Below are 20,514 nucleotides of genomic sequence, written 5' to 3'. Positions count from 1 at the left end.
AAATTTTCCATAAACAAAGGTGTATTTGATTATTTGATAAAAGAGAGTATCAGTGAAATTTCATTTTCATCTAAATCTACAAATCACTATGGTCACTATCAAATTTCCAAACAATCGTACGAAATGTGTAGATTTTGAAGTGAAATGAATTTGTCGTTATTTTTGGCAGCACGTCGTAATTGATAATAACAAATTCCTTCACATAAGTATGTATTTGAACAATACCGACTCATTGTCGAGCTGCAGGGTTCAAAAACGGGCGACAAGTAGCAAACGCGGCAGACTGTTCACGGAGCGAGTAGCATGTTTTTATAAGATTTCAAGAATCCATCGCGTGTTTAAACCCTCGGCCTTTTTCCTTGCATACACACGCAGACGTCCGCATATGTTTAAAACATAACATCATTCTCGAAGACTGCATGGTGGGCGAGGGTGGAGGATGAAGAGGGTAAAAAGCCCTTGAAACCCAAGAACGAGGCATGCGGGTCCCGGAACCCCAAGAATCGTAGAGTTGGGTTTACTGTTCACTGTCAGTGATCAATCCTCGAACGATTTTCGTACCAGGTCAGAGTTTACCCAGCTGTCCAGAGCCTTGACGCACGAATCCCGCAAATTGAGTCAGCGGATTGAACGAACGACGTGTACCAAAAATTTTGAAAGGAAAACTTTGAATTCAAATTCTCATTCATTAAAATGTAGGAATAATTATTCTATTCCCTTGAGAAAATTGCTTAGATAATTATACACTTTTATCCGATTCTGGGGTGAAACTTTTACAACCATTACTAGAAAAAAAAAACAAGTAAGACGCATAAATGTAAATCACCAATTTATTTCACCGAGGTTCAATTAAACTAGTGAAGTGAAAATTTCTAATTGTCGACTGAATATTCCCTTTCACAAATGAAATTACCGATTCCAAGTTCACCCTAAAAGTCATTGCAATTATTTGTATCACATCGAGATCTAAGAAATCTGTTATCATGAAAAATTAGAAAACGTCCAGAACATCTCAACGTCGATGCAAAACAATTAAAATAAAGCCGTTATGATGTTATTAAAAAACGTTCAAAGATTACAAGGCATTCTTTTATGAATGTACTTTTTTAAATACCAATAAAATATGTGAGCGTAGAGTCCTTTTTTTTGCGCAAGACCTCTGCGAACGGATTTTCAGGGAGATGCTTGAGTGGTTGAACGTTTCTACCGATTGTGTCGGTCGGATTCTGACTGGTAAGTATTTCGGATATTTTATCCAGCCAGATCTCGGGTTGTCGCTACGACGAGGTTTTACGGGGGCCCCGATCCCGGGCCAGGCGCATAGGCAGTCCAATAGTGGCGGGGGACTTAGAATCATCGAATAAATTTATCTTTCGGAATCTGTCAGACCCTAAAACTCTCGAACCCCTCGTCGGAGCGGGGCCTCAGCGGGTGGGCTGCTCTGGTACCTGCTGGGTTTTATACCTCGGACACGAGATCCGAAAGCCCAGGATGCGCCCCTTCGGTACCGGAGCGCTATAACCCCGTAAGGCTAAGTATGACACTATATGCGTTGTCCTTTTTATTACCGTTTGTCTTCCAGGTCCGTCCCTCGGCATGGTTTGGGGCCCCGAACGAGGCGGAGACCAGTGCCAGGCCTTCTTCAGAGAATCCGTCGTCTCCGATTTTGCGACCGCTGGTGATTCCACCCCGTTGAGATTGCACGCCACTTGGCTATCACAGGGGTGAGTTTTTATTGAACCATCTTTAGTATTCTTTGCGTTCCCAAAATTCGTTTCTTCGGTACGATTTGAAGAATTTTGGATAACCAAATGAGTTCATTAGATTTCCCTACGATTTCATTGGACTTAAAAGATTCCAGTATCTCAAACGATTTCATAATGTTTCAGAAATTTGCGATAATCTTGCAAGATCTCAAAGGATTTCAATGATTTACAAAGGATTGCAGGGGGGATTTCGTGTGATTTTAAAGAGATAGATTCAGACGATTTTACCTTTCATAGTTTTAAAGAATTAAGGGGATTTCAAAGATCTAAGGATTTTATAGGATTTCAGAGATTCCATGTGATTTCTAAGATTGCGGAAATTTTGAACGATTTCATGAGATTTCATGAATAGTGTACACTAGATATTAAGGGTAGTCAACCCCTCGGTCTTGATCTTCGACGACTTCTATTTGTATTTTCACGTCTCCTTTTTGTAAAGCCATGATCAAACTTTTCTCAGAAACGCTTTGAGACGTTGAATTATATATATTATTATACCAAAATGAGTAGCTCTAGAACGGATATTCTTTGAAAAAACTGCTCAGTTCGGTCGTAGAATGTTCGATCACAAAGATCTTAGCCTGAACAACGAAAATAACTCGACATTCCTCACAGCCTGTAAGATCTTTGACCATGTCTCTTTCAAGATATTCATAATCTGCAAACCTAGTAAAGTCATTTCACCAACAATTTGATAATAGTTACATTAACCGAAGAAAAATGCAATCAAAATTTTGCAAAAAGTATATGATTACGCGAAAAAAAAGGTTTGATTACATCGGCAGTGCTTTCATATTGACAGAAATGTTGGAAAAACTTTTGAAGCTATTTTTGTTGACAAAAAGACAGTCAGATACTTCATAGGTTACCGACTTGCAGCAGTTGTAGCGTGCTTATAAGAAACTGCGACCCTTTGTGCCTACTTGACGAGCCCCGACGGCAACTCACGCTCCAAGACTCTTACTCCCGAAGTGTACCGAGTCCTTTGCTTCTATTTTAACAAGGGAGAATCCGCAAGATGAACATATGTTGAAGGATTCTTATCTTCTTTTAAGTTATTAAGAACAAAGTGGCCTGAAGTACAACGTTGGCCATTTTGTTGGGCTGAATATCTTGCTAGTTGACAATTTAAACTTAGTGCTACCAATGAACAAAAAAAATTCTAACAGCCTTTCAAACTCCATGTTTTTCGTTCAAAAGGTGCGAGACGAGATCGGGACCCGAGTACGTGATCCGAAAGTACACCTTCTACGAGAACGATACATTTTTGCTGCTGCGTCACCACTACGCTGAAGAGTCGTGCAGTGTGGCCACTCACACAGTGACAGCCAGAGGTGTGCTGCGGCTGCTCTCAGCGTCCATTCTAACTCCTGGAGCCACAGAAGCTAGGTTTCAGCTGGACACGGTCCACGTGATCCCCCTAAATCGGCAGGTAAGCATGGATACGATTTTGAGTCTCCTATTTTTTAACATCACGAGGCGTATTTTGCGCGGTGCGAAGCCAGACGGTGCCGTCAATTTGCCAACGTGAACGATAATCAGATCCAGCGACTGTGTGCCAAAGAGAAACACCGTGAGTTTGACTGACAGCGAAGTACGAGACGGACTGTTATCACGACGCCACTGATTATAATTATACCCACAAGACCTCTCAGCGGTAAATCACTCCTTGTGTCGCAGGTTGCCCACAAACTGGGACTCAGGGTGAACTCAACGTGCGGGCCGCAGCCAAAATGGCGGCCGTATGTCCCTCAGCTCGTCTACGAACAACCTCATCACCGCGTTCCCAATCCCTTGTGGGAAGGGCCCAGGTACAACTCTCTTCACGGTCATCAGCCATCGCAGAATCGGCGCGGCATCGACTGCCTCGAAACACTCGGCCTCGAGTTTGGAGAACTGCGACTCCTCAGGGTCCAAAAGAGACCCTCGGTCTCAAAAACGACCCATTACAAGCCCGTAGGCAGACCAAGAGTCGAACTCCTATTGGGCGGTCTTCCGCCCACGACTCAAACTCGCTTCACCCACAGGCCCACGGCTTTACAGTCAACCGCGCTTCTGCGGTCTGACACGGTGAGTAGAAATTGAAAAAAAATTCACTCATGTAGAAAAAGATGCAGTCAGTCATACATTTGTAGGTGACATTGATCAATTTCAAATGATTTCTCTTTCTGTCACCAGACAACGGGGTGTCCAATGTGCAACGCGATATCCCGAGGAACAGAGACGAGTCCTCCGGTTCTGCACGAGGTCGCAGCACTGCCAGCGTTGCTGGGTGGAAGCTGGACGAGCAAGAGCTGCGAGAGCGAAGAGGGAGGCTTGTGGGTGAGGAGACAACTTCGAGTATGGCCGGGAGACAAACTGTGGACGGGGCAATGGGACTACTTCAGGGATCCGAAGTGCAGCTCGTTCCTCTACGCAGTGACAGCGGCTGGAAGCTACGTTCAGCGGGCTGGGCGACAACGGCGTCACGAAGAGCTAGAGTCGGAAGCTCCGCAGTTCGCGATGGACGGGGACCGCCTCGAAGATCGGGCCCGACGAGAAGTGGTGCCTTGGATGACTCCGGAGCTGGCGAAGAACATATGGGACATATACGCCCCGAAACGGGAGCAAGTGTCGGCGGATGAGATGCTCCCGTCAATGGACGAGATCCAGGAGGCCATCACACGGTCGCCCGACGCGCCGAAGGTCCCCGAATCTGAGGCCCACCTTTCCAAGCGCAGCCTCGTTGATGAGGACGACTCCTACCGCCATCTGCTTCAAGACGCGCATCCCTCTCTCGCGCTCTCCTTCGCCGCCATGCTGCGAGGTAACCAGCGCTACGAAGAAACGACGCCCAGCGTCTTTGTCACCCCGACGCCACCGACTCCGACCGGAACCACCGAGCTTGACCTCCACGTCGCCGAGTCCATTCTTGTCCCCGGTGACCCAGGGGTCGCTGCTCGCTGCGGCGGCCGCGGCCGGCTCGCCACCTGGCCCCCCGATTGCATCCCGCGTTCCCTCGAGGCGCCGGCTATCCTTGGACTCAGGGCTCGCGTCGGCGTCACCTGGAGCGGCGAATACACTCTCTTCCTAGGGCCCAGGGACAGCAGCCTCTGGAACGCTCCGCTCTATCAGTGCGGACCCACCAGTTCTCACAATTCCGGACTTCGCGCTCATCTCAGAACCATCGTCGGGCTCAAGTATGGGCTCTTCTCACCCTCGTCGGCGATCGCTCATAATCAACCTGGCACTGTCCTTCCGCTCTTGCTTCTCAGTTTTCTGAGAGCGATGCTAAGGCTACTTACCTGAGCGGAGGGTTTTCGTACCAGTTTCGGGCGACTAGTGACGAACATGGGCTTGATAAATTCACTTCTCGGCTGTAAGTCTGGGATCTAAGGAACCACAATATCTTATACCTGAAAAATCAATCAAAATCAAACCTATAATAGATTAATTTATAAGATATAATATTATTATTCTTCCGTTTAACTTTATGAAAAGGAAACGCTTGAAAGAATTTTACGTTTCCTTCATTTTGATGAGATATCGACACTAGGGTGCAACTTTATATAGACGGAATCTTTTTTGACTTTAGTTAAACGGTTTCGAGATAATTCTGATATATATATATATATATATATATATATATATATATATATATAGTGAATGTAGCGAGTATCTCAACTGGTCGTACATCTTTTACACGAAATGAACGCGATGTAAAAGAAATAATGTATCACGCACGTGGATATTTTTCCTTGGAAAGCTTATCGCGTAGTTAAAAAGATGACGGGGAAAAACTGTTGTACGGTAATAGTACGATAAATTGTGAATCTTTGTGAATATTGCGATAAGTTAGCTAGAATAACCTTAACTGTATTGTAAAAGTAACAGTTGCGAATTTTTTTTTTAGAATTAGTATATTCGGCCTATTACAACTCAGCAAACCGATTTCAAAGTCACTTATTGTAAAAGAAATTAGGTATACAATTATTGGTGTTTATAAAAATGATAATCATATACGAATATTATATGATAGATGCTAGAAACAAGGTATAATTTGTCTATCGGCATATCACTACTTGGTTAGATGTACATTGGTTAAATTGTATGATTTAAGATTAGAAAATTAGAAAAATGTTACGACGATAGTTGTGACGTAGGGACGTACCCCCAGTGAAATTTAAAGTTCGAATCAACAGTCTGGCTATATGCCAGTCGTGATAAAGGAAATAAGTTTTGTAAATAGATTGTAAATATGTCTTACACGGCTTCACATCTGCAAACGGAAGACTGTAAATATTGAAATAAATTCTGAAGTGAGAGTTCATATTTTTCTGATGCATTTTCTAAATCCTAAAAATCGTCAATTGAATCGTCATTTCATTCAAGGAATCACTGTACGAACAATTAATTGGCAGATTTATATCTTGAGGTAAATATGAGATGACGAAAATATAAGATAATAGATAAAGTTTGCAGAGCAGCAAATCAACGCAGCTAAACGGAGCACAAGGTCGTTGTTGCCAAATTTATACGCGCGTAGAAGCCTGATTCTGATTTAGGTAATATGTGCTTTGACCATAAATAGCTTATTTTTACCTGACGTTGATAATTTTGATACACCAACCGCGTTTTTGCAGCGGTTTTAACGACTGTTTGTCTTGGCTTGAAGGAAAGGTCACGGATACCAGGCTACTCACGACATTACCGGATTGCAGACCCTGATGCAACACGTAGGAACATGATGTGCCGTTAATTCCGCAATTTATAGATAACGAAATGCACGGTTCGCGAGATGCAGAATCGAGGAAACGGTATCACTTTACAAATCTCGGCACTCCGACGCATACCGCAAATCGTGGCATCTCTCTTCTAAATGAACAACGCATAGATCCCGAAAGCAGTCTTAAAATGTACAATTTGCTGCGGAACCTACGACAAAAAGGACGACCATTTCTAAGGGAATTTCATCTCTGGGTGCATATGATAGTTCAAACCTTCCAACCACGCAGTAGAACTTGTTTGTAAATTTCAAGGCGTCAGAGTCCGTTTATCTGTCGATTGTAAATCATGAACATATACGTGGAATCGTGTCTTCCACGCACGAGTCCCCATCGCTAGATTACCTTTAGTATTCCTCGAACTTCCTAGACGTTCTCTACTCAGATTGGTGATCGCATTTTCCGTGTCGGATCATTACTCTGATCAAATTTCAAAGATCCACAGCCCAGTGTTCAAGACACGCTTCACGACGCTGCTGCCTCCTTTTATTGGGGAAGAAAAGAGCCAGAAATGTCAACCAATAATTCTTCTCTAGTGGGCACCAGCCAGAAGTTTGTCGCGTACCTAACCTTCGGATGGATGGACTACACTCTGTTCTTCGTGATGCTCAGCATCAGCGCCGCAGTCGGTGTTTACTTTGGATTCTTCAGCAAAAAGCAAGACACAAAGAAGGAATATCTCTTCGGTGGGAAAGCAATGAGCTACTTTCCAGTCGCCATGAGCATAACTGCAGGGTCAGTATACATATTTCGAAGACACGGTCAACAGACAGTGATCAGTTGACAATAAGTATGCAAATAAAAGAAAGGAAATCAGATTAATATAATTGTATGTCCAAGCCATTTGTTGCAAAAAGTCTCTTCCTCCAGTCACGTATCGGGTATCACCCTATTGGGAATCCCTTCTGAGGTTTACAAGTACGGGACTCAGTACGCAGCCTGCATATTCACTACCATCTTCATGTGCTTTTTGACCTCGTACATCTTCCTCCCGGTCTTCCATAAGCTCCAGCTGACCAGCACCTTTGAGTACTTAGAACTAAGGTTTGGAAGGATTGTTCGACAGCTTGCGTCGGTTCTCTATACCATATCTTTGATCCTTCATACGCCCCTCGTTATCTATGGACCCGCACTGGCCTTTGCCCAGGTGACTGGTTCTGATATGCATTACGTCGCTCCTGCTATAGGAGGTGTCTGTATTTTCTACACAACTGTAGTGAGTATTAATTGTAATTTAAGCTTCAGTAACATCGAAACTGCACGTACAAGCGGTTATGTTTTATTAATCCACTTATGTCTTCCTCACACAAGGGTGGACTCAAAGCCGTGGTATGGACTGATACGATTCAGTTCACGGTCACTATTGTCACTCTTTTCATCGTTCTTACTTTGGGCATCATCTCCGTTGGGGGCATTGGCGAGATCTGGCGGATATCCGGGGAAGGAGGTCGTCTGATATTTTTTGAGTAAGAACGAGACTAGTTAGTAATTGTTAAGAAAATAACCAAGGAATATGAAAACTTTTAAAAACGGTTCAAATTTTCCGACAGTATGAATCCCAGTCCATTCGTTCGAAGTAGCTTCTGGGCGGTATCTCTTGGTCTGACAACATCTTGGGCTGCTAACATCAGCGTCAATCAAAGTAGTATGCAGAGATTCCTTGCTGTGCCAACCCTTTCGGAAGCCAGAGTGTAAGGTTTTTATTCATACTAAATTTTCATTTCGCAAGCTCGTCTGTGGTCCGACGGTACTAAGATCTTGATACTCCAGATCTCTCTGGGTACTGTGTGTTGGACTGGTCACTGCAAAGTGGATATCCATCGCCACTGGCCTGATAATGTTTTCCAAATATCACGATTGCGACCCGGTTACAGCAAACGTGAGTTCAATTCCTCGGCTGAAGTACGTCACATGTCAAACAGCATCATGAAATAATCTTTAAGCATAATCCAGATTGTAGATAAGGCAGACCAGATGTTACCCTATTACGTAATGGACGTCGCAGGAAACATTCCTGGACTGCCGGGCCTTTTCATATCCGCTCTTGTGAGCTCTGCTTTATCAACGATGAGCGGTGGATTAAACACGGCAGCTGGAACCATATGGGAAGACTTCATCTCCCCCTGGATTCCAGAGAGTGAAAAGAAAGAAGCAATGGCCACAAAAGTGATGAAGGTGAGGAACCGAAGGGGAGCAATCGTAGTGAGATCTTGAAAAATCGATTTCTGCAAACAGGTTACCGTCGTTTTATTGGGATTCCTGTGCATCTTCTTCGTTTTCATCGTAGAACACTTAGGTGACATATTCATGGTGTCTACGACCATGAACGGTGTTACGGCTGGAACTATCACGGGCTTCTACGTTCTCGGGATGATGGTTCCATGGGCGAATTATAAGGGTGCCGTAATCGGGGGGATCATAGGCTTTACCGCCTCAACATGGATCATAGTGGGCGCCCAAGTCGAGAAAGTGAAAGACACCTACGTGTCACTACCAACCTCGATAGCTAATTGCGCGATTCAACCGAACATGACGCATTCGACAGAGTCGACGTCCGCTTCGCCCGTCGATTCCGAAGACAAACCCATGATCCTTTATACCATTTCTTTCCTTTACTATTCACTGATCGGAATCACAGTCGTCGTAGTGAGCGGAACTATGGCCAGTTTTGTCACTGGTCGATCAAAGCTCAATGAATTGAACAGAGATCACTTTGCTCCGATTGTTCAGAGGTTTGTGGGGCTACTTACCCTATCGTACTTGAACTTGCGTCTTATTTTTCTTATTTTTGTTCAATTTTAGGTTCCTTCCTCGAGAGAAATACACTGAAGTACCCCTGAAGCCAATTCCCGAGGTACCGGATAAAGAAAAGGAGGCCATGTGAAGTGAACGTGATTCCCCTACTCAAAGAGTCTCTGTTCACTGTGACGGCGAAAAACATCGAATGGAGCTTAAAGAGACTCAAATTATTCCAATCACTACATCGGTACTCGAGCAGCATCATGGAGTTTATTCTAAAATTATCGGAATGTCAGTCTGCTTCCAGATTTGCGCAGTTTGGATGGAGCATGACATAAAAAATTGTGTATATAAATTTTGTTAGACATGAGTGAAAGCTGCTTTGTGGATTGCGTAACTTGATTCCCGCATGAGAACTTCGGCCAAAACTACATTGTATGATAGCTTTATTTATTTATAAATGTATTTGGTGAACATGTAAACGAGCAATTTATTATTAAACCTGTATTTGCCAAATATTGAACTGCACGTGTCTCATTCAAACCGATCTTATCGTTGCACGTTATCTTTGTGAGTTGAAATCTGTGGAGGAGGTTCGTTAATATTTGCTCTCCTCGCAAAAGTATTCGGGCCAGACGCTTTATGCAATGCAAACGACCAAACATGACTGACACATCGTACGAACGGCTCAGCGTTCCGTCGTATAAGTCATGGTCTGAAATCTGATTTGTGGATGAGACTTCAGAAAAAATAATCATCCCCCCTACTTATTTTGCCTGGATCTGGAAGGGGACTATTGGGGACTATTGGTTCATTTGGAAATTGAATATGATAAAAATTGAGGCTGGTATTCGTGTTCTCACCTATTACTACAAATTCCAACACTACTTCAGCCCTGGGCTTACAGGAAATTCAAATAAGCACTTTATATTACAGTCTATTTGCATATGTTAAGGCGGCAGCTAACACTAAATCATTTTATCTGTCATTTTTAAATGCTGAACATGCATAGAATTATACCCACTGTGAGCGACTGTATACTGCAGTTGTCTGTCAGTATTTCTTCGAAATTCACGTTTTCTGGTTCTATTCACGATCATTTTGTCTCCGTTCTTTTTAGTGGCCACGTATGTTCACCTTCGACTTCTACTTGTTAGGCTCGTGACACTCTTGGTCTAGTACCAAGAAATAAAATTAAAAATGTCTACAAACAATTTCTCGCTGGTGAATACCATCCAGAACAATATTGAACCACTCACCTTTGGATGGGTTGACTACTTTCTCTTCGTCACGATGCTCTGCGTTAGTGCAGTGGTCGGAGCTTACTTCGGATTCTTCAGCAAGAAGCAAGATACTACCACGGAATATCTACTAGGAGGAAAAACCATGAGCTATTTACCAGTAGCGTTGAGCATAACTGCTAGGTTGGTATCTGAATGTTTTATTTCACTATATGCAGTCTTCCATACCACGGAGGTGGCTCAGTTCATACGTGGTTACTTTGTCCTTCTTCAGCCACCTGTCAGGAATTACTTTGCTCGGAGTTCCTGCCGAGTCTTACCGATACGGAACACAGTACGCAGCCTGTATATTCACCACATTTATCACTGGCCTCGTAACGTCGTACGTTTTTCTTCCGGTTTTTTACAAACTGCAGTTAACCAGTTCCTTCAAATACTTGGAGGTTAGGTTTTCGAGATCAGTTCGACAGTTTGCCTCGGTTATCTTCATCCTTAATCTGATACTTCACACTCCAATCGTCGTTTACGGACCAGCGTTGGCATTCGCTCAGGTTACTGGTTTCAATCTCCACTATATCGCGCTCATCATCGGACTTGTCTGCATTTTTTACACGGCTGTGGTGAGTATCGTTCATGAATTATATTTTGATCGTGTGAGTGAAATGGATAATCATCAATCCTCAAAGTTCTTTATAACTTCAGGGTGGACTCAAAGCAGTAGTGTGGACGGACACAATTCAATTCACTGTAACAGTGATCACTCTCTTCACCGTGCTCATTCTTGGCATAATCTCGATCGGTGGATTTCAGGAAATTTGGCGTATATCCGAAGAAGGTGGCCGCATTATATTCTTCGAGTAGGTAACCAATTAACCAATTCTTAGTGAAAGTATCCAGCAAAAAGTAACCGTCCAATTTTGTGGCGTAGCATGAACCCCAGCCCATTCGTTCGAACTAGCTTCTGGGGTGTTTCCATTGGCTTAACGACAACCTGGATTTCCTGTATAGGCATCAGTCAGAATTCTTTACAAAGGTTTCTTTCAGTACCATCTCTCTCAGATGCCAGAATGTAAGGTTTTTTCCATGTCGAGATTGCTCTATTTTTCATATTCTCAAAGTCTACTATTAATTGTGCTACCAACAGAACCATTTGGATCATGTGCGCTGGTATAGTCGTGGTAAAAGGCATTTCTGTCTACACGGGGCTGATAATGTACTCCAAATATCATGACTGCGATCCGATTGTGACAAACGTGAGTTGATTTCTGAAAGGTTTTCGCAACCTATTCTTAGTATTGAAACGACTGTTCATCATCTAAAAAAAAATGTTAAATATCACACAGACGGTATCCCAACCAGACCAGATTCTACCCTACTATGTGATGGACATTGCCGGTAGAATTCCCGGGTTGCCAGGTCTCTTCCTAGCTGCTCTCGTTAGCTCCGCCTTGTCATCCATGAGCAGTGCCTTGAATACAGTGGCTGGAACGATATGGGAAGATTTCATCTCCCGTTGGGTACCGGAAAGTGAAACAAAGGAACAAACGGCAACAAGGGTTATGAAGGTGAGGGCATATAGAAAAGACATAGACAGCAATCATAGAATCAGTATCAGAACTAGAAACCACTTTGAACCGATAGGCCACCGTCGTTGTGTTGGGAATGCTCTGCGTTGCCCTGGTTCTGGTAGCCGAGCAGTTAGGTGATATATTCACAATGTCCGCGAGCATGACTGGCGTGACTTCCGGAACTACTCTCGGTTTATTTACCCTGGGGATGCTGGTCCCATGGGCAAATAACAAGGGCACCATAATCGGGGGTATCATAGGCACCACCGTATCGGCGTGGATCGTCATGGGTGCTCAAATTCACAAAATAAACAAGAACATACGGTACGACCCACTGCCAACGTCCACGGATAACTGTCCGCATACATTAAACGCTACCTACTGGACCCAGCCCACGCTACCGCCTGTGAAGCCGGAAGACGAACCCATGATCCTCTTTACCGTTTCTTTCCTCTACTATTCCCTTGTCGGCTACGTAACTGTCGTTATCTGTGGCATTATCGCGAGCTACATCATCGGTGTTCCAGACCCCAAGGATCTGGACAGGGATCATTTTTCGCCGCTGATACACAGGTTCATAGTTCCTCGATTTATTTTTTGTCTTAAAATTCTCACTTCTCAGGTAATGTGAGGTTTATTTTATTTATGTATACCACAGATTCCTGCCCCGAGAAAAATACGCAGATGTGAGGATGACACTGATTCCCACGATACCAATTAATCCAGACAAGGAAAAGGAAGCTATGCAATGAGCCACGCTGAAAACCATTGGGTGTAAATCTCATCGTCCATACTTGGATATCATTCACATGTCATTTCCATATACAAATTATAACATCACAAAATTAGTCTTAAGATATTTTTAATACAAAACAACGGGCAGTGTAAAAATACGTGAAAATACCCTTTTACCTTACAATGAGACATTGTGCGAACAATAGCTCGCAAGTGAACGTGACAAGGAAGCTAGTTCAAGGATCTTGCTCGACACTGTTGTTAAGTACGGGTACAAGACGAATTAAAATGTTCCACGAAGGAGAAATAAGTCTCGTTCATTTCCAACAAGCTTTTCTACCTGTCCCGTCATACCATTTCGTTTCAGTGGTATCAAATGACCGGTAACCATCGCGTGACTGGTATACGTATGGCAGCCAGATGTTGAGGGACAACTGTAAAATTATTTATGGTAGTAACTAGCTCTATAGCTGAACATCACGAACATTGATAATCGATCGAGCATATTCATGGCTTGTCGATTAAAAATGGCGTAGACTGAAAGGGGTAGGGACACGTTATAACATGCAAACCATTAGAACCTAGTTATCTGAGAATGTACATCCGGCGCTCTGGACTCTGTAACCAGTTCAAAGAACCGCCATGAGAATGCGAACTTATTGATTCGCGTACGCATGCGCTGTCGGGGCCGCTAAGAGTCGTCTGTATTAACTGTCACACGGCGAGGCAGTTCGGAGTCCACGCTGAGGGCGGGTGAGCCGCGCCTGCACGTGGGGCGGTCGCCTACATCGGCCATCAGAAGCGGGTGTATCAACAAGTACCAAGTGAGTTATATTACATCGTCTATTTATACACCAACTCCAGCCTTTCATGGAGTTCGTCGGGAATGATTGCTCTTTGTTATCTAATTACACCGTGACCTCACCCAGTGCTCATGGTTTCGCTTTTGAGTTGCTGCACTCGCTCGAAGAGTCGCGCCGATTTTGCTTCGAAGGACGATACAGGCGGGACCCGATTCGCCAGACCATTTCATCGCCGTTGACAAATCCTCCAGTGTCGAGTGGTTCCGTGTTTTTTGGTAAAGGTGAATTAGTGCTTGACTTGCTTATAACAGCATAACAGAGTTTTCCGCACGAAATGGGAGGGTCGAGGACGTTTGCAAGGGTCAACTGCATTCCTGCGGCATGACGACTGGCTTTCAAAAGAGTCTTCTGGGTCTCAGTGTCTTCATGACCATCGTCCTGGTTGCCGTTCTGACCAGTAAAAAGTTCGCTTTGGAAGCCCGGCGGAATGCTCTGCTACTGGAAATGGTAGCGAACATTAGCACCGACTTGGATAAACTGGACGACGGCTTCGACATCATCGCGTCGAGAACGGAAGTGGCTAAAGGTCAACTCCGAAAGCTCGCGACTTTACATAGAGACAACTTGATGATATGTGCTCTACTTCACGAAAAACACGAGAAGAATGCTGATCATTCGTATGGTAACGGTGGGCGAAGAAATTGATATTTACTTGCTGTGTACATTGTACTTGCGAGAAAAAAATTATCAGACTTTTGTTTTAATTCAATTTAGAAGCTGCTGATCTCCATACGCTAGGGTCAATCACGAAGCCATGGAAAGATCAGCTTCCGTCTAAGAAGCGCTAAAAGTTCCCCGAAACTTTGGAAGCGCTGCTCACCTACATACGTACAATCATCCTGACTGTCCTACAAATCATCAAAATACGATTAGACGAAATCGATCTGATATTTTTAGCAAAGAACCGAAAGAAAGTGACCGAATAATATTTTATATATCTAGGTGAATTGAAAAAAATCAGGGTGAATCACTTGGACTTGTTTTAATCTTGCCCGACAAGTCGAGAATAAGAACTCTGCGCCTTACGACCGTCCGGATGCAACTCGAGTGGCACGTCTTCTGCTGTCACCGAAGCCAAGCGGTCTTGGTCTTGGTCAAGGCTGTTGAGTATCACTGAGAGAGATAGTGAAAAAATAAAGAAGGACAGAGGCAGAGAACGAGTGAGTGAGTGAGCCGGCTCAATTCGAACACAGTCAACTGACGCACAGAGGCGCCGATGTGTTTAGTTTGACTCGGCTACCCGGCGTCGTTGGGTCGCATCGGCACCAGTCTTTACCAGACGTTGGCACATCGAACAGGAACGCAATAATCATGGCAACGGTAATAAAAGGTGAGCGTTATATTTTTGCCCTGGTTTTCGTCAACTCTGAGTGGAAACATTCTCCCTTTCTCTTTCCCTGAGCCACGTTGCAAATTTACATCTACGCTGTGAATCCGCAGCTTCGGTTCTGGCCCTGAGCCAGAAGAACGAAATCTGCGACCGCAGGTTTTTGCTCGATCTTGTCCGTCCATCGTTGTGTCTGTCATGATTCCAGAAGGCGGATGCTGTGCTGGACCCGGGTACAAGAGCCCCTTGGCAGCCATGCTTGAGGGACCAAGAGAAGAGATCATCTACGTCGTCTGCATCCAGCCCGACCCCACGAAACCCGATGTCCTTGCGACGGTCGACGTGGACCCGAAGAGTTCAACGTACTCCCAGGTTCACTGGTTCATCTCTTTTTAATCGGCTGATCCCTTGCGAAATCGCGTCGAGCTATAGTCAAACCCCTAGAAATTTTGTCGTGGACCCCGAGTCAGTACTCTTTGGTGTGTGGATGAAAATCTTCGGCTCTCACTTCTGCATCGCATAAATTATACAGTCGTTAACAGACTGCAGGTGGAAAAGACAGTTGATTGTTTAACCAGCAATAAGAATGGTGGAGTGTTGTCGCAGTGGCACGAGTTAAAAATAAAGTCTCGGGCAAACTGCGACGCTCGGTACAGCCACGGAAATCTAATCTACATATTGAGTAACAAACATTATCGTTGGCGCGTTCATTTATCAAAAGTATTATATACATTATTTCATGCCAGATTTTTACAGGGTGATAATTTATTATTTGTAAATGGAATTTGTTGAGATTACCCACCGATGTGTTTATCTTGCGACACTTCGTATGTCCGTCGCGTAATCTTCGTAAGCCTTACCGACATCATATATATATCTTACGCCTTTATAATCTATCATTGAACTCATAACTATACAATTAAGATGATACCGTGTGCCTTTAGCCAGCTGTATTCATCGCGATAATTTATTTTCCAAACCTGACTTTCTATATGCTCTGTCCGTTGCTAGCTGCTTTTGTTGTTTGTATGTTATGGAACAGTAATCAACACGAGATTAAAAATTTCGCAGATAATCCACAAACTCCGAATGCCGAATGTTGGGGACGAGCTTCATCACTCGGGATGGAACATTTGCAGCAGCTGTTACGACTCGCCGAAGAAACGGGATACCATGGTTCTTCCCAGCCTGGTTTCGGACCGCGTCTACTTCGTCGACCTCTCCGAGGAGAGGAACCCGAAGATTAAGAAGGTTGCACCTTGCTGAAACCAATGACCGTTATTACTGCTCACTTGGCCTTGATCATAAATGGAATGCTTTTTTTCACCTTAGGTCTTGGAGCCAAAAGAGATGCACAAATGGGGTCTGGCCACTCCACACACATCCCACTGCTCGCCGACTGGTGAAATAATCATCTCCACGATGGGAAAACCCAACGGTGACGCCCTTGGCTCATTCCTGACGATTGACAGCGACACTCTAGAGACGACTGGCGCTTGGACGAAAGACGAGGCCTCCTTCGGATACGATTTCTGGTACCAACCTTACCATGACGTCTTGGTAGCGAGCGAGTGGGGCGTGCCGAGAACCTTCAAGAAGGGTTTTGCATCGAGTCACGTCACGGCGGGTAAGATTAGAGTGGTTCGAAACTCGAGAAATCCTCATTCATCCATCGCGTAATTTCAGAAACTTACGGAAAAAGCTTGAACATCTACTCGTGGACCGAGCGGAAACTTTTGCAAACACTAGACCTCGGTGAGGAGGGCTTCGCCCCGCTGGAGACGCGGTTTTTGCACGACCCAACCTCGGCCGAAGGCTTCGTAGGATGCGCGATACACTCGAACGTCTTCCGGTTCTTCAAGAAATCGGAGGGCGAATGGTCTGCCGAGAAGGTCATCAGCATTCCCGCGAAGAAAGTGGACGGCTGGATACAGTCGTACATGGAAGGTGACTTCTCCAATTTTTTCTTCTTCTTCTCTTTCCGTGTGACCATTTCCTGATCAGGAGTGTGTCAAAATGAAAAGAAACTGACGTGAGCATTCAACTGGAAGTCTCATTTTAATTCGTCACGCGACCGTTCCAGGCATGATCACCGACATCGTACTCAGTCTCGACGACAAGTATTTGTACCTGACGAATTGGCTCCACGGTGACGTTCGGCAATATGACGTCACCGATACTCGGAATCCAAAACTGACCGGCCAGATTTTCCTCGGAGGTAGTATTCTTTCAGATGGCAAAGTTCGCGTCGTGGAAGATAAGGAATTGGACAAGCAGCCTGAACCCGTCTTCGTCAAGGGACGCCGACTTTACGGATCTCCCCAGATGATCCAGCTCAGTCTCGATGGACGTCGCCTCTACGTCACAACGTCCTTGTTCTCACCCTGGGACAAACAGTTCTACCCAGAACAAGTCAAGTACGTGAAAGATTTTGAGAGCCTGTACTTTCCGGGAGAATTATGCTTCAAATCATGGTCCGTGAAAGTTATTTACGGTGCTGCTTTTCAGACACGGATCTACCATGGTGAAACTCGATGTCGATATTCAAAACGGAGGCATGACGCTGGATAAAGATTTTCTCGTCGACTTTGGAGCCGATAAGGATGAAATTCTATTGGCTCACGAGATGAGGTTTGCGTTCGAATAATAATAATTAAAGTAATGAAGTTTGGTGGGGAAATAAGTTGCCGTAAATTGCAAATTTTACTTTCTTTTATCATTTGTACAGTACTTGAACTGTTCATTCAATTTTAAGGGAAAATAGCAACGGAACGAGAAGATATACTTGCTCGGTTAAAACCCTTACTTGATTAAAATTTCAATAGCCATAAAATTGAATCTGGTAATTGTTTTGAATGTTACTTGTTATTTTTTTATCATTGAAGTCATGAGTTTAATAATGACCAAAATTATAGATACCCAGGCGGAGATTGCACTTCGGACATCTGGCTTCCAGAGAAATGAGAAGATGATCACATGATGTAAAAAACTGACTGGAATTTAATTGATGCGAGTCATCGAGGAGATTCACAAATCAATCAGTGGGACCGAATTAATTTGCGTGATGATATTTTATACTGTATTTTACTATTACGAAAAGATGAAATAAATATTAACCTAGGAAAAGGGATATTGTTCAAGAAAACTAAGTGACTTTATACTCACGCGTCACCTAATTCCATTAGAATTGATATTCCCCTCGTGTAACAGTCCCTGAGTAACAGATATTAGTAACGAATGATTCCAATTTGTAGTACTTTCGAACCTGAGTCGTGGGTTCATTTGATTAGTCTGACTAATGTGACGAGCTATTGAGGTAAGCAAAGGCTTTGTCCGCGATATCCGGTCTCCAGTCCGTTTGACGAGTGTCTGAATATCATAGCTACACATCCAACAATAGCCGGAAGCTAGTGAAAGTAACCGATGAAGTGGCCAGATAATTGTATTATGTGTGTGGACGGTATTTTATGTACGTTTGTACACTCCATTGTCTCGAATAGTACATCTTCCGTTGGCGCACGTTCCACCAATGATATGAACCCCAAGTTATTGATAGTCCCACGCGCGTCTGTATACGACTCTTCGTCTTAAATGCATATACTTAATTTACTTCGAGGTTGAGTAATCCGTTAAACGAGTCGAAAAATAAATTTCCGTCGGTCGAGTCGACGTCTGTTTTGTAATTCACGAGGACTTGAATAATTGAGTAATTAGTTGCAAAGTTGAAAGGAATTATAGTCCTGTTGGTGGTGAATTCCAGTCAATTATAACGGACTCCTTGCATAATTTTGGACTCGACAATGCGGCTCGATTTTACGCATAGAGAAAATTCACAAAATTATTTATATTCAAATTGTAAATTTGATTCGTAAACAAATGTAATAGTGTGGATATAGAAATTCAAATTAAATGCATCGGAAAGACGCTGGTTATAAGTTGTTTGAAAAATATTACATACGAGAGATCTCTTGGAGGTTTTTCTGTCAGTAAACCAAAGGGTAAAGAATTTTCAAAAACGGTTACGCAGCAGTAGAAAAAAAAGAGAATCGTTGGACGATTTAATTAAGAGTGTGTAATCTGGCTTTAATTCTCTTGATTGTTTATTCACAAGGGGCCGAGAAGTGGAGTGAAACTGCAGCTGCTGAGAACTTTTTCTCAAGCTCCCTATATAGGGTCAAATAATGGTACTTACAAGTCGCATCTTTGTTGTTTTGTTCGTTGACCATATCAGCGTGTGGTCCAGCCAGGCGTATCATGGGCTTACTGAAAGTCTGAACTCTAAACCCTGTAAACTAATGGTAAGTAGAGTTTAACGAATTTAAACTGCCCGCTTCAGTCCTACGGCTCCCTGCAGATACGCTTGACAGATCCATTTTAAGAAATCAGGCCACTGAATACAACAAACTCATTGTTCCCAGCCGTTTCATCAGAGCTGGGAATCTCGACGGTGAATTGGGTCTGAATATTCGTTGCGCTACATGTCCGACAATTCTGCAATTTCTAAATAAATCCAGATTTTCAATATCTTTCAATAGTAAATTTTTCTGATATTTTATGCAATTACATTCTAGATCAAATTTTCTACACGTTGCTCCGCATTTTTTTATATCTTTTTCTAAAGTTATCCGTCCGTATTAGTTACGGTTAAATTGGACTTACGGTACATCTTCAAAAAAATCTTCGCTCGTTTTAAATTTCCTTAGCACTCCATGTCTTGTTTCTCAGATTCGTTCTTTTACTTTTTGCTGCTAAAATGACCCGGAGACCTATAGAATCGATTACCTTGAGATGCGCCGTTGCAACGATGACGGTAATCACCCGGGCCTCTGCTTCACACAACGACTGGTTATCCATATGTTTGTGAACAAAAAATAATCATACAGATACTCCCCGAGTAGCAATTCATCTTGCGGCGCTCGGCGATACAAACCAAATAGTTGTTCATAGCTGCTCTTATACCGTTCTGCAGCCAGTAAGATCAATTATACCGCATTTGTCTACGGGGGACAGGGACAGTTATCATCAGGCTCTCGAAGCTTAATTGGACGTCATCAGTTTGCCTTTGAACCTGTTTTGTTTCTACTTTAATTTTATAATTATTTTTTACTGCTGTTTTCAAGTGGGATCGTTGAACCACTTACGATTAGAGTGAATCCCGTGTTCACGATACGGCAATTGTGAAAAATAATGTACAGAATTTCCTTGGGATTTCACATCGCTAATTCGATTCCTGCACAAAACAAAAGCGCTGACAAGATTGCTAGCAATCACAGATCAAACAAGCAGCAGCTGGTAAACGTGGGAACTTTTTCACTCAAATTCACGCAGTGCTTTATGTATGACCATTCCTTTCTTTTATATTACACACATGCCTGGAAGGCAGGCGTTTTCCGGATCTCATACAGCTGGGACACATGCTGCAGTGACACAGCAGAACGCAGCTTTCCAAACCAAACTGCAACTTGGTGTGAGAAAATCACAAATTCACGAATTCGTCACGGCATGACTCGCG

General features: G+C 43.6%; 5 protein-coding genes across 5 annotated transcripts; all 5 read left to right on the top strand.

The window, feature by feature from the left end:
- Window positions 1-1,181: 1,181 nt before the first annotated feature.
- Window positions 1,182-5,054, top strand: LOC124178288. Its single transcript, XM_046561524.1, has 5 exons — window positions 1,182-1,233; window positions 1,583-1,724; window positions 2,967-3,198; window positions 3,447-3,836; window positions 3,945-5,054. The coding sequence occupies exons 1-5, from the start codon at window positions 1,182-1,184 to the stop codon at window positions 5,052-5,054; spliced, it is 1,926 nt and encodes a 641-aa protein (XP_046417480.1).
- Window positions 5,055-6,881: 1,827 nt separating this feature from the next.
- On the top strand, window positions 6,882-9,788 carry LOC124178106 (sodium-coupled monocarboxylate transporter 1-like). Its single transcript, XM_046561250.1, has 8 exons — window positions 6,882-7,264; window positions 7,400-7,745; window positions 7,841-7,995; window positions 8,080-8,220; window positions 8,300-8,408; window positions 8,483-8,704; window positions 8,765-9,261; window positions 9,332-9,788. The coding sequence occupies exons 1-8, from the start codon at window positions 7,041-7,043 to the stop codon at window positions 9,411-9,413; spliced, it is 1,776 nt and encodes a 591-aa protein (XP_046417206.1). The 5' UTR covers window positions 6,882-7,040; the 3' UTR covers window positions 9,414-9,788.
- Window positions 9,789-10,320: 532 nt separating this feature from the next.
- Window positions 10,321-13,111, top strand: LOC124177250 (sodium-coupled monocarboxylate transporter 2-like). The gene is made up of 8 exons (XM_046559408.1): window positions 10,321-10,692; window positions 10,784-11,129; window positions 11,212-11,366; window positions 11,438-11,578; window positions 11,654-11,762; window positions 11,853-12,074; window positions 12,151-12,650; window positions 12,736-13,111. The coding sequence occupies exons 1-8, from the start codon at window positions 10,469-10,471 to the stop codon at window positions 12,827-12,829; spliced, it is 1,791 nt and encodes a 596-aa protein (XP_046415364.1). The 5' UTR covers window positions 10,321-10,468; the 3' UTR covers window positions 12,830-13,111.
- Window positions 13,112-13,996: 885 nt separating this feature from the next.
- Window positions 13,997-14,515, top strand: LOC124177254. The gene is made up of 2 exons (XM_046559416.1): window positions 13,997-14,297; window positions 14,393-14,515. The coding sequence occupies exons 1-2, from the start codon at window positions 13,997-13,999 to the stop codon at window positions 14,461-14,463; spliced, it is 372 nt and encodes a 123-aa protein (XP_046415372.1). The 3' UTR covers window positions 14,464-14,515.
- A 353-nt stretch (window positions 14,516-14,868) lies between these two features.
- LOC124177251 (methanethiol oxidase) lies at window positions 14,869-18,147 on the top strand. Its single transcript, XM_046559409.1, has 8 exons — window positions 14,869-15,005; window positions 15,211-15,374; window positions 16,074-16,253; window positions 16,335-16,629; window positions 16,689-16,949; window positions 17,086-17,419; window positions 17,511-17,633; window positions 17,918-18,147. Exons 1-8 carry the CDS (start codon window positions 14,987-14,989, stop codon window positions 17,964-17,966), a joined length of 1,425 nt encoding a protein of 474 aa, XP_046415365.1. The 5' UTR covers window positions 14,869-14,986; the 3' UTR covers window positions 17,967-18,147.
- The last annotated feature ends 2,367 nt before the right edge of the window (window positions 18,148-20,514 follow it).

Source organism: Neodiprion fabricii, chromosome 3 (assembly GCF_021155785.1).
Source record: "Neodiprion fabricii isolate iyNeoFabr1 chromosome 3, iyNeoFabr1.1, whole genome shotgun sequence".
In the NCBI taxonomy this organism is placed as follows: Eukaryota; Metazoa; Arthropoda; class Insecta; order Hymenoptera; family Diprionidae; genus Neodiprion; species Neodiprion fabricii.
This window is presented reverse-complemented; position numbering and strand designations above follow the sequence as displayed.